Here is an 11,871-nt window from a genome sequence, read left to right as displayed (position 1 = left end):
TGTTAGATACTGCCAAGCTGTCAATCTACAGCAGGAAGTGCAGAACATAAGAGTCTGCTGAGTCAGGCCAATGGCCCGCCTAGGCCAACATCAGTTCAATCCCCAATAGCATCTCCTAGTGAGTCTGGGAGATGCTGCTGCCAGTCAATATAGGCAATACTGAACTAGATGGACCAAATGGTAGGCAGCTTCATGTGTTTCTGTGATATACATGGAGCGGGTGGTGCTGTGGGTTAAACCACAGAGCCTAGGACTTGCCGATCAGAAGGTTGGCGGTTCGAAACCCCGCAAAGGGGTGAGTTCCCGTTGCTTGGTCCCTGCTCCTGCCAACCTAGCAGTTCAAAAGCACGTCAAAGTGCAAGTAGATAAATAGGTACCGCTCCGGCGGGGAGGTAAACGGTGTTTCCGTGCTCTGCTCTGATTTGCCAGAAGTGGCTTGGTCATGCTGGCCACATGACCCGGAAGCTGTACGCCAGCTCCCTCGGCCAATAAAGCAAGATGAGTGCCACAACCCCAGAGTCGGCCATGACTGGACCTAATGGTCAGGGGTCCCTTTACCTTTACCTTCTTAGAGGATGGTCCTATCTAGCCCAGGACTGGCCCTCTCCAGATGTTAGAGTCAATTCCCATTGGCCCCAGGAGGCATGACCAATGATTAGGGGAGAGGGGAGTTGTTTAGTCCATGAAACATCTGCAGAGAAGTTTGCACTGGCATGGCAGCAACTCTGAAAGAGTTCCAGGTCTTCTAGTAGGAAATGGAATTGGGCCCCTTTGGGCATGCAAATCTTGTCATCTGCTAAGCACAGAGCTGATGCCAATAAACCCACATCTTAGCAGCTTTCTGTGTTTATTTTCCAAGTTAGCAAGGTGCCTTCCTTAAAGCATTTCCATAACATGTTAAAGGTGCTTCACAATCATGAAAGCCGATAAGCTGACTTTGACTAGAACATCAAAGTGGATTCCCTAAGGTTGAGCCTTTTGAGCCAGTTCTCCAATATTAAAAACATTTATGAAATACATACAAATGCACCATTGACCTACCAAAGGCTAGACCAGTTCACGGTTCATGATGCCAGTTTATTATGATACAATGAAGCATGGTATTCTTGAGGTGGGAGATGCCAAGAGACACCGACTACAGGAAATATCTCTAAAATACATAGGAAATGGAAGTCTGTTGAACTGAACTTCAGCAGGCCTGAATGGGTCATGTTGCTAATCTTTCCGTCTGTATGAAAATTATGTACAGGAGGTAACAGCCCAGTCTGATGAACTGCAGTGACTGCTGTTTTGCAGCAACTTGCAGTGCCAAGCTATGTTATGCTGTCCTTTGTAGCTATACACATCAGGGGTGGAGGAACCCGTGAACCTCCAGCTGTGGTTCTGCTCTCACAAGGTCTCACCAGCATGGCCAATGGCCAACCCTAAATGACTCGGGCCCCAAGAACCTGAAAGACTGCCTCCTTCCCTACAGACCCTCTTGGGTGCTGAGATTGGCACTCAAGGGCAGGGGTGTCCAAACTTTTTTCAAAGGGCCAGATTTGAACATGTGTGAGGGCTGACCAAAGTTGTTGACCTTTTTTTAGGATTGAAGTTGCTGACCTTGTTTTACGGACTTTGGACATGCCTGCTCTAGGGTGTTTCTCTGCCATCAGAAGCACGGGGAGGTGGCCTTCTCTGTAGCAGCCCCTAAGTTGTGGAACTCCCTCCACACAGAGGTGCACCTGGTACTTTTTATTACACAGCTTCCAGAATATGTATTCATTCATTTAATTTTAATTAAGTTGATTGATGACATTTGCATATCACCAATTCTTCCAAGGAGCTCAAGGTTCTGTACATGGTTTCCCCCTCCCAATTTTATCCTCACAACAACCCTGTGAATGAGGCTAGGCTGAGAAACTGGACCAAGGTCACCCAATGAGCTGCATGGCAGAGTGAGGATTTGAAGCCTGGTCTCTCCCATGTCCTAGTCTTGGCACTCTATAACCATTTACACCACACTAGCTCTAAGATGCAGATGACGTAAGTCTTTAACTTTTGACACTTTAGATGTATATCTTTAGGTTTGTTTTGCTACACAGGCAGCCACAATAATCCAGCTATTGAAGGCAACTCATCATCTGCTTTAGCACAAATCTTGGGAGTGGTCTTGAATTCAACTGCACTAGAATCTGCAGCTACGGTAACTAAAAACCTTTCAGGTTAAAGCTGCTGTGTTAAATCTTGCTGCCCTGTTATACCTGCTTGCCTCGGGTTAAGCCTTTCCTCCCCATTTGCACCACTGCAATGCAGCCAATGCAGTAATCAGGCTTGGAAACAGCCATCCATTGGCTCTAATAGAGAAGGGGAGAAAGGAGGCAGTGGGGTAGATTGAAAGCCCCATGGGCCTCATCTGGCCTCCCATCCCATAATTCCCCACCCCTGCTTGAATGAAAACCTTGATTATTATTTTTTGCAGTTAAGTGCACCAACATACAGTGCCAAATAGGCAGTGCATTTCATAACATTGCAGACAGAATTCCACTGACTGCTAACTCTTAAGAGACAAGGCTCCAGTTTTAAGATGCCCAATGTATGAGTTGAGTTTCCTTACAACAATATCAATAATCGATCAGTCCTCATTGAGCATACATTAGCACTGCAGGATATTAGTTGCAAAGTCTTGTATTTTCTCAAAACAGCGCTGAATTTTCTAAATTTCTGCAGCACTGCAAAATAAAATATAAAAATCCAGCACATGTTTGAGGGTAGAATGTTGCAAGGCCATCTTTCGAATGCAGACAAGTCTGTAGGTCTTCAGACTAGCGTACAATCAATGTTTCTTTCTCAAATGAAAAAAACCACATCACTCTTAAAACCTGTTCTCTCGCCTTAAATGTTCTCACAGGAACATATTGGGGTGGATCTTAGCTTTCCCTGGGCACAACAGTTTGAAAAAAGCTTTTCTGAAACTCATGTGGCACAAAGGGTATAAAATGGGGTTAATGGCTGAATTCAACCACAGGAGCCAAAAGGAGGCTTCGTAGAGAGCATGTGGGATGCATTTCCCATGGCAAGCTGCTCTGATGATCATCAGCAGTGTGTAAGGAGCCCAACAAAGAGCAAAAATGCAGACGATGATGGCCAAAGATTTGGCCACTTTTTTATCCCGGGAAAGCCGGAACCGGCTAGCCATAGTGTTGGCAACCTCTGTTTTTCTCTTGGTGGTGGAAAGACTCTCCAGAGCTTTGTAGAAACCATCCCATGGGGATTTAGTCTGAAGTTCCACTTGCAAAGGCAGAAGATCTTGGTTGACGTTAAAATCGGCCGGCTGGCTCTGGAGGTGACCAATGCTGAGCTGCTGGACTGCGGGTTCAGCAAATGAGGAACTGCTTGCTGTCTTCTCCTTACTCCTTTTCTGGCTCACTTTCATAAAAAAGTTGGGGTGTTCTTGCTTCTCTCGGGGGCGACCTTTGCCGCCTCTGTGACTGAGTGGCAGCGTCTCCCTCCTCAGGGGGGTCCTCTTCCTAATGTTGATGTAAATGCTTAAGTTGAAGTAGGAGACGCTGATGAAAGGAGTGAAGAACTCTATCGTGGAGGCAATCATGAGGAAGTACCAATTGTAGAAGAACTCAGCATAGCACTCTTTCTCCGGCAGGATGCTTCGATGTGCAATGTATTCCCAGCTGATGATCGCTGGGCCATAAAGGAGAAATGCTGCTACCCAGACCATGACCATTTTTACCACTGTGTTCCTGGTCATCCCCTTCTGAGCTCTGTAACTCACCTAGGTGGAAAGGTAAGAGGAAGAGTCAAGTGATGACTATACCATTAAAAACCCATTGCCATTAAAAAAACAGCCCATGTTGTTTCTGGGATTGTGGAAGTGCTCATGGAATAGCTGCACTAGCTGCTGCTCTCGGCCGGAGGCTGAAATTAATTTTCAGCCTTTCTGCAGCCAGGTGTGTGAAGGTTGAAAACAGGTTTGTCCTGCTCCCTTAGGGCAAGAAATGCAAATAGGTCTGAGAAGAGGGCTGGGATCGGTGTGATGGCTGCTGGTGTCCCAAAGTTTTCTGCTTAGAGCAGGGGAAAGTGGTGGGGACTGTGACATTAGCTCGGCAGGGATGCAGAGATACTTAGTGGGAGTTGGAATGATGTGATGAAGTTGGGTAGAATAAGGAAGGGTGGCTTGAGCTTCACAATAGTGGGTGCCAGAGAGCCAGGGGTGGAGGGGGGTCACAAAGGAATTGGGACAGGAGGAAAAACAGCTTGGCAGAAAATGAAAGGCAAATGGGGGCTTTGGGAGGGGGTTTTATTTCTTTTGCAGAGGGGCAGCTATGGGTACCAGAAGGTGAGGCGGGGAGAGGTAAATACCACACCTCTGAAATCCATTTAAGCTACAGGTCCTTGAACAGACAAATGCAAGAAATTCCCTAATATTCAAGCTATGACAGGAGTGTACATTTTTCCTTTGATAAGTGACTTCTCATGGCTGTTCTTTTGTACCAAGAAGCTCCTTGCATGTGGATGAAATGGATGCACTCAAGCCACTTTGCGTTTTACTCTGGCTTGTGTTTACAATGCTAGAGGTGGTAGAGAAAGAGAGGAGGGGAGGGGAGCTTATTTTCCAAAGGAATGTGAAAGCCTCACAGCGTGCATCTGATTACCATAGGGCAGTGAGGGCTGAGATTAATACCTAGAGGAAATTATGGTAGCACCATGAACAAAACGTTGGGAAGAGGAATGCAATAAAAGCACTTTCCTTTCGCCGCAAGCCCTTTGATAAAGGGAAAGTGATCTCAATGATAGAACGAGGTCCAGAATAAAGTTGGTTTTGCTGCGGGTTTAGCTCTCACAGCTCCCTGAAGGTCACTCAAATTATTCAGGGTGGCTGGCTGGTGCGGTCCTGAAATGCTATCGACAAAGATCTGGAGCAGGGTTGGGCAGCCTGCAGTCCTAAGGCCACATGCGTCTGCCAAGGCTAATTTTATGTGGAACTTGACTAATTTCAGGTGGGTAGTAAGGAAAGGTGAAAAGAGGGGAAAGGGAGTGGGAGGGAGGGAGGGAGAGAGAGAGAAGGGGATGGCAGGGAGAGAGGGAGGTAGAGAGTGAGAGAGTGAGTGAATGAGAAAGGGGTGGAAGAGAGGAAAAGAAGGGTTGGCAGAAATAGAGAGAGGAAAGAGAGGGATGGCAAAAAGAAAAGTGAATTGGGGTGGCAGAGAGACTGGGATGGCACAGAGAGAGACACAAAGAGAGAAAGGGTGGCAAAAAGAAAAGTGAATTGGGGTGGCAGAGAGACTGGGATGGCACAGAGAGAGACACAAAGAGAGAAAGGGTGGCATAAAAAGAGAGGGAAGGGGAGAAGGGAGGGCAGAGAAAGAGATAAAAGACACACAGAGAGAAAGAGATAAAAGACACACACACACACACAGAGAGAGAGAGAGAGAGAGAGAGAGAGAGAGAGAGATAAAAGACACACACAGAGAGATAAAGGGAAGAGGTGGAAGAAAGATAAGAGTCCCCACACACTTTGACTCTGGCCTCATCCACAAATATTATGCAGCCCCTAGGGAATTTGGCCCTCAGCAATTACAGAAAAAAATGGAGCTACACAGCATATAACCAATTTTTCATAATTGGGAGGTATTGATAATGGGAATTACCAGTAACATACTGATGGAGTAACAGGAGAGCAAACAAAAGCAACTTCCTAGGTTGGCTTTTTGCAATAGTGCTGTGCTCAGGCACCTCCTCTCACTCCAGGGACACACAAGCAGCCCTGGGACTTTGGAAGGCCTTAAGAAGCTCAGGGTGTCAGTAGTAGAAAGCGATGTTCCTTACCGCCTTTGTCACAGAGATGAATCTGTCAAAACTGATCAGAACAATGTTGAAGACGGAGGCGCTGCAGACCAGGTAATCGGCCACCAGCCAGAGCTTGCACAAGCCCTTTCCAAACTTCCACTCGCCTGTCAGGATGTAAGGGATGTACAGAGGGATGCAAAATCCACCTGTGGATATTGACCAAGAAACAGCACTGGTGAGGGAGTCTTAGCCTAGCTTTCTTACCAGAGAGACAGGTTTTGATGTGGAAGAACTTTCAAACAAATATACATCCCACCCTCCCCATTACACAGAACATGAATTCTGAGGTGGCACAGTCAAATATCAGTTGGAAACCTCCATTTTGTCAGAATACTTAAGGCAGGGGTGGGCTAGGTGATTATTGTTTGCACTCCAGTTGTCCAGCTGGGGCTCTAGTTTTGTGTCTGCAATGAGGTTAGCTGACACAAGAGGGGGAGTCTTCCTTTGGTGGCCCCGCACTTGTGGAACTCTGTTCCTATGCAATACATCAGACTCCATCACTGCAGGGCTTTAAATAAATGGTGTATGCGTGTGTGCGTGTATACGTGCATATGTAATAATTCTTGCTTGTGAATGGGGGTATATGCCATTTCCAGGACATATTTTATTTTCCATTCTGTGTAGAAAAATACATTACGGCAGTGTCTTCCTGGTGTATGTAGTGAGATGAAACATTCTGCAACCTTTCTTACACCACAAAAAAACCATACAGCTTGTACAGCAGGAATCTCATTCTGCTTTCTCCAGACTTTCATTTGCTGCAAGCAGACAGCCAGTGCTACTAAATAGTACACTAAAGGTTCCTTAAAGATTTAGTTTAGCACATGTTTGTAGGCTCAAATACACGAGCGATTTCATATATTGCATGGTATTACAAGATAATCACTCTTGAGTGGAAAGCCCTCCCTTATTCCAGATGTTGCAATTGATTAGATGCCACATAAAAATAAAAGCCACCTTTAAGAGCCAGTGTGGTGTAGTGGTTAGAGTACTGGACTAGGACCTGGAAGACCAGGGTTCAAATCTCTACTTGCCCATGAAGCTCACAGGGTGACTTTGAGCCAGTCCCTGCCTCACCGCCTAACCTACTTTGCAGGGTTGTTGTGGGGATGAAGAGAGGAGGGGGAGAACCATACACACCCTCATGAGTTCCTTGGAGAGCAAACAATACTTATTGAGAGGTGGTGGAAGCAACCTAATGCGATGTCTACTGATACAGCTACAAGCTACAAATTTTCTCATGTACAATTAACCCAACCATGTGTTGTTGATCATCTGTATAATGCATATGCAAAAACATTTTCTAATCTTGCTTGTGCTTACAAATACACCTGCATAGTGACTTCCTCTATCTACTTACATACATGGTAAGCTGAGGGTGAGAAAGATAAAGCCACATAGAGGCCATTTCAATGGAAGCATCTTGGCTGCAGTTTACTGTTTATCATTTATACAGCGTGTTCATTTTGCCAAGTACCGTACTTTCATCTTGGGTTTCCCTTCACCAAAATCCCCATTGTGTATTATTGTTGTGTTTATACACAACCCACCCTCCCACCCACCCACACCATATTTAAACCCTGCCTTTGCTCCAAAGAGTTCAAGGGAGCCACATGCTTCTCTTCAATTTGATCCTCACAACAACCATGTTGGGTAGGTACAGCTGAGAGACAGTGACTGGCTGAAGGCCCTCTCCCAGTGAGTTTCATAGATAAGAGAGGATTTGAAACATGGGTCTTTTGGGGCTTAATCTGACATACCAGCCACTACACTGCACTGATTTTGTTACACACACACACACACACACGCACACACAATTTTTCAGTCAATGTTTCCAAAGTGGTGCCCAAGTAAATAACTGCATTAAAACAATTAAAAATATAAATATCAAATTAGCCTAGCACACAGGAAAAACAATATTAAAACCCCCATCAATCAGCAGGAAATAGGCAACATTAAAAAAGGTTCTGTTCCAAAAACCCAGCAAAACTAGTTTGCTCACACTTGGTTAGGGAGCCATATGAAAGAGGGTGAAAAATGGCAAAGGGTGTTCTGCTTCTTTGGGGCTGCAACCATGAAGTTTCTGCTGCTTGTGGAATCAGTCACACCTCCAAATAAGTTGGAACTTGAAACACGGTTTCATTGGCTGACTTTAAACTTTGGGGGCTTTCCATATATAATTATTAGTGTACCCCCCATGGGGAAAAGGGGCCAAGAGAGGAAGCTTGGGGCCAGATTTCTCTCCACCAGATCCAACTTTCTTGATCCCCTGGCCCAGTGTCCTTGAACCTTGTAGCCCAGAAACATCTGGGGACCCAACTCCCATCACTCATGACGATTGGCTGAACCAGCCAAGGGTGAAGAATACTGTCCTGGCCCCTGCCCCAAACTCAAGTTGTTTGTGGGGAGCTCCCTGGCTTCACTCACCTACTAAAAGATCAGCAATGGCCAAGTTGAGAAAGAAGAAATTCCCTTGGGTCCGGAGGCTCTTGTCGACCACGAAAGCCAAGATGACCAGCGCGTTGCCCAGCACCGTGATCAGAACCACGAGTCCCATCAGCGAGGCCAGTAGGGCGGAGACGGGCGCGGAGAACTGTCCGTGGTGCTGAAAGTGCCGCTCCTCGCCCGCCGCGCACCCGTTGCCCAGCGAGGCTGAGACGCTGGAGAAATTGGTATCCAGCCGCTCTTCCGCCATAGCTGCAGGGGGAGAGGAGGAGAGAAGAGGCAGGGCCGCCGGAGACCCCCAAATTGCAAGGGCGCGATTTCAAAAAAAAAAAAAAAAAAAAGTATTCGTGTTACAAGAACGACGAGAAGCGTTTCATTCCTTGACTGAGACGCTCTACTTGGGAGGACGAGTGAAGCTTCTGGCTTGAGCGCGGGACTTGGTCGGCTTGAGTGAGTCAGCGGTCGATGGGCTCCCCCCGCCCTCCGGCTGGTGGGGGAGGACGGAAAATGAACGGAGGGACGCGGCCGGGGGATCCGAAAAAGAAGCGGTGGAGATGGAGAGGCGAAACGCAGAGCAATACAACCTGCTTTCCTACCTAGCGCATCTGCCAGAATCTGCATCCAATTCAATGCCATTCCCTTGTACGCTTGAAACTTGCAGAAGGTGTGTGTGTGTGTGTGTGTGTCCCTCTCCCGCTTAGTGCTGGACTACCGAGTGAACAGACTAAGCACATGCTTAGGTCACCAGCAAAAAAAGGAAAAAGAGAGGTTTTGTTTTTTTAAAGAAAGAATTTGATATTTCAAAGGACGACAACGACGACAAAGACATAAGGGCAACAAAGAGCACCCAAGTGCAGTAGGGGGAAATCAGAACTTTGATAGACGTCCTATCTCCCAACGCCACACTCTCCCCACATTTTTCTTCTTCTCTTTTTATTATTTATCCCCACCTAAACCAGGTGGTGTCCAACAAAAGCAGATCAAAATAGCGTGAAGAAATCAGATCTGGTCATGCGTTGCAATAAATCCATGCTTTGTTATTTTAAAATTTTGTTTTTATGCTTGAATTACATATGGGGAGGGGGGGGGAGAGACTATAATCCTTTCAGTGCTTAGAGACTCCAAACGTCTTAAATCCAGCCTTGGCCCCACTATATGGACTTTGGTCCTTTCCCCTCCAGATCTTGCAGTTCTCCCTCCTTGTAGATTCCAGAGCTTTGCTGAATATTATTTCAATTGAAAGCATTGCAAGGTACAAAATGGCTCCTGTTGTCCAGCGGAAAATGCCTACAGCTGTAGAGGGTGGGGACCATGCTTTCCCCTCTAGCCAATGGGGAGGGTGGGGGGAGATAGGAACAAGACTTATCCTACAAACTTTTGGAAAAACCAAAGTGATTGTGGTTAAGTCAGCATAAATGGACAAGTTTCTAGAACAGAGGAGGTGGATGTGTGGCCCTCCAGATGATGCTGGACTACAGGTGACCAGGGAACACGCTAACTGCAGCCAATCCAATGTGAATCAGGCTTGGGGAACTTGGCTGCCTCCATCCCAAATGTTGGACTGCAACACATTTTCTTTTGCCTTAAGCTTTGTTCTGGGCAAGTAACTCTGAAACAGGATGATGCCACAAAGCCAGTTTTTTCCTCTTTTTTGCCACTCATACACCAGCAAAGCTCACTGACAAACTGGTGCAGGTGCAGAGAAGTTCAACCAGGTTGGTGAAACCAAGTCTGATAATGAATTGTTGAAAGAGCTGGACACGTCTAGGCTAGAGAAGGGATGACTAAGAGGAGACGTGCTAGAGGTCTTCAAGTGGTTTAACATTGAGAATGGCTTGAGGAAAATAAGTCTCTGTCTCTCTCCCAACCCCAGCTGTCTGAGAACAAATTCGCTGTGTGTGCATGTGTTGTTGTTGTTGTTTTTTAAAAGAAAAACACTTCCCCAATTTTTTTCTTCTGCATATGTGGATGTTGAGTATATCCACATGCTCCCTGCATACTTGATTGTTTGGCAAAAATATTCCCTGAACATTTAGATCTCCCATAATATTTGGATTTAGTGTTTGACAAAATGGGACAAAGAATAGTGTTCAATATTTGGTAGCTGCCATGAAGTGATATTTCATTCTTGCCAGCATCTGATGGCTGCTGTACAATGGCATTTAAAGTGCGAGATTGAATTTGCTAGATGACATGCAGTCACATTTAATATAAACATATTGCAGAAAGAAAAGAATGTGGTAAGACTGCTGGTTGAAAGAATAAAGGATCTTTATAAAGGAACTCCTGGCAAACCCCTGATGCTTAAAGTTGGGGTATTGTGTAGTGGGTTTTGTTGCTGATATTATTCCCCATTGGTTAAAATGTTTTCAATCATCTTTAACTGCTTTTTAAACTCACGTGTTTTAAAGTTGGGTTTTTGTTGTTGTTGAATTGATGTGGGATGTGTCTGGGAAAAGAGGAACTGGGGAGATCAGGGGGTCCCCAATCACAGCGGTTCTGGGTAGGAGGAGCTAGGGTGTAGGAAGCTGGGCAGGCCTGGTAAGGGATGTGGCTCTGAGTAGGACCTCCCTCATCCATGACTTGATTATGGATGAGGAAGCTAATCTGGTCTGTATCACAGAGAACTGCATGGATGAGCAGGGTGGAGTTGGTCTCACCTGGCTACTCAGGGCAGCATCAGGGTAGATGAGAGTTGGGGAGGGGGAATTGCTGTAGTCTATAGAGATTCCATTCTTTCTCCAGCCTTTCTGTCCAGTTGGTGGTGGTGGGGGATCTAGAATGTAACTACCAGTCAGTTATTTCTGTTTTGTTATACATTTTGTGTTCTTTGTTGTATTTTTATGTTGTGGACCACCCTGCGACCTTTGGATGAAGGGCAGTATACAAATTAGGTAGATGATAGATAGACAGAGCCATTCTGAATACAAGCTTGGTGTCATGGTGCCATGACATTAACAAAAGTTAGGTCTAAGACTAGCTGACTGAAGAGTAGGAAGGAAGTGAAGCCTGGGAAAAACAGGTGGTTACATAACAAGGAATCTGTGAGGGAGGAGTATGTTACCTCTCTGTCCATTGCCCCCACCCCCTGCTCTAGTCCAGGCAACTTATTGCAAGTGCTGTTGCTTTACTTCCAACCAGAAGAGAACAACCCTCCTCCCAGCTTAAGAGTTGGTCTTCAGGTGTGTATATGAAGGAACAACAGAAGCATTTTGGGGATCAGAGGCACAGACAGATACAGCACATGACAGATTGCCAAAGAGCTAGCTGGAGGCTCAAAGCTGTTTTGGGGTACTGGAGTGCCTCTGTGGATCAGATGGGGTTAGGAGATTGTAGATTTGCACCTTCAGCTGTTTGCCTGCGTAATAACATATGAAGAGCCTGCTGGATCAGGCCAATGGCCCATCTAGTCTAGCATCCTGTTCTCACAGTGGCCAAGCAGATGCCTGTAGAGACAGAGCATAGCCATCACGGATAGTACCATCAGTAGTCCTCTCCTCCATGAATTTGTCTAATCCTCTTCTGAAGTCATCTAGGTTGGTGGCTATCACTGCTTTCAGTGGGAGCAAAGTCCTCAGTTTA

The 11,871-nt window shown here is 46.1% G+C and overlaps 1 protein-coding gene across 1 annotated transcript; it reads right to left on the bottom strand.

The window, feature by feature from the left end:
* Window positions 1–2,092: 2,092 nt before the first annotated feature.
* Window positions 2,093–8,586, bottom strand: LOC114602255 (histamine H3 receptor-like). Its single transcript, XM_028740247.2, has 3 exons — window positions 8,272–8,586; window positions 5,824–5,990; window positions 2,093–3,769 (listed from the first exon to the last, which is right to left on the bottom strand). The coding sequence occupies exons 1-3, from the start codon at window positions 8,537–8,539 to the stop codon at window positions 2,885–2,887; spliced, it is 1,320 nt and encodes a 439-aa protein (XP_028596080.2). The 5' UTR covers window positions 8,540–8,586; the 3' UTR covers window positions 2,093–2,884.
* Between the last annotated feature and the right edge of the window lie 3,285 nt (window positions 8,587–11,871).

The sequence above is a fragment of the Podarcis muralis genome, chromosome 7 (genome assembly GCF_964188315.1).
Source record: "Podarcis muralis chromosome 7, rPodMur119.hap1.1, whole genome shotgun sequence".
In the NCBI taxonomy this organism is placed as follows: domain Eukaryota; kingdom Metazoa; phylum Chordata; class Lepidosauria; order Squamata; family Lacertidae; genus Podarcis; species Podarcis muralis.
The sequence above is the reverse complement of the archived record's forward strand: the minus strand, read 5'-3'. Positions and strand labels throughout refer to the sequence as shown.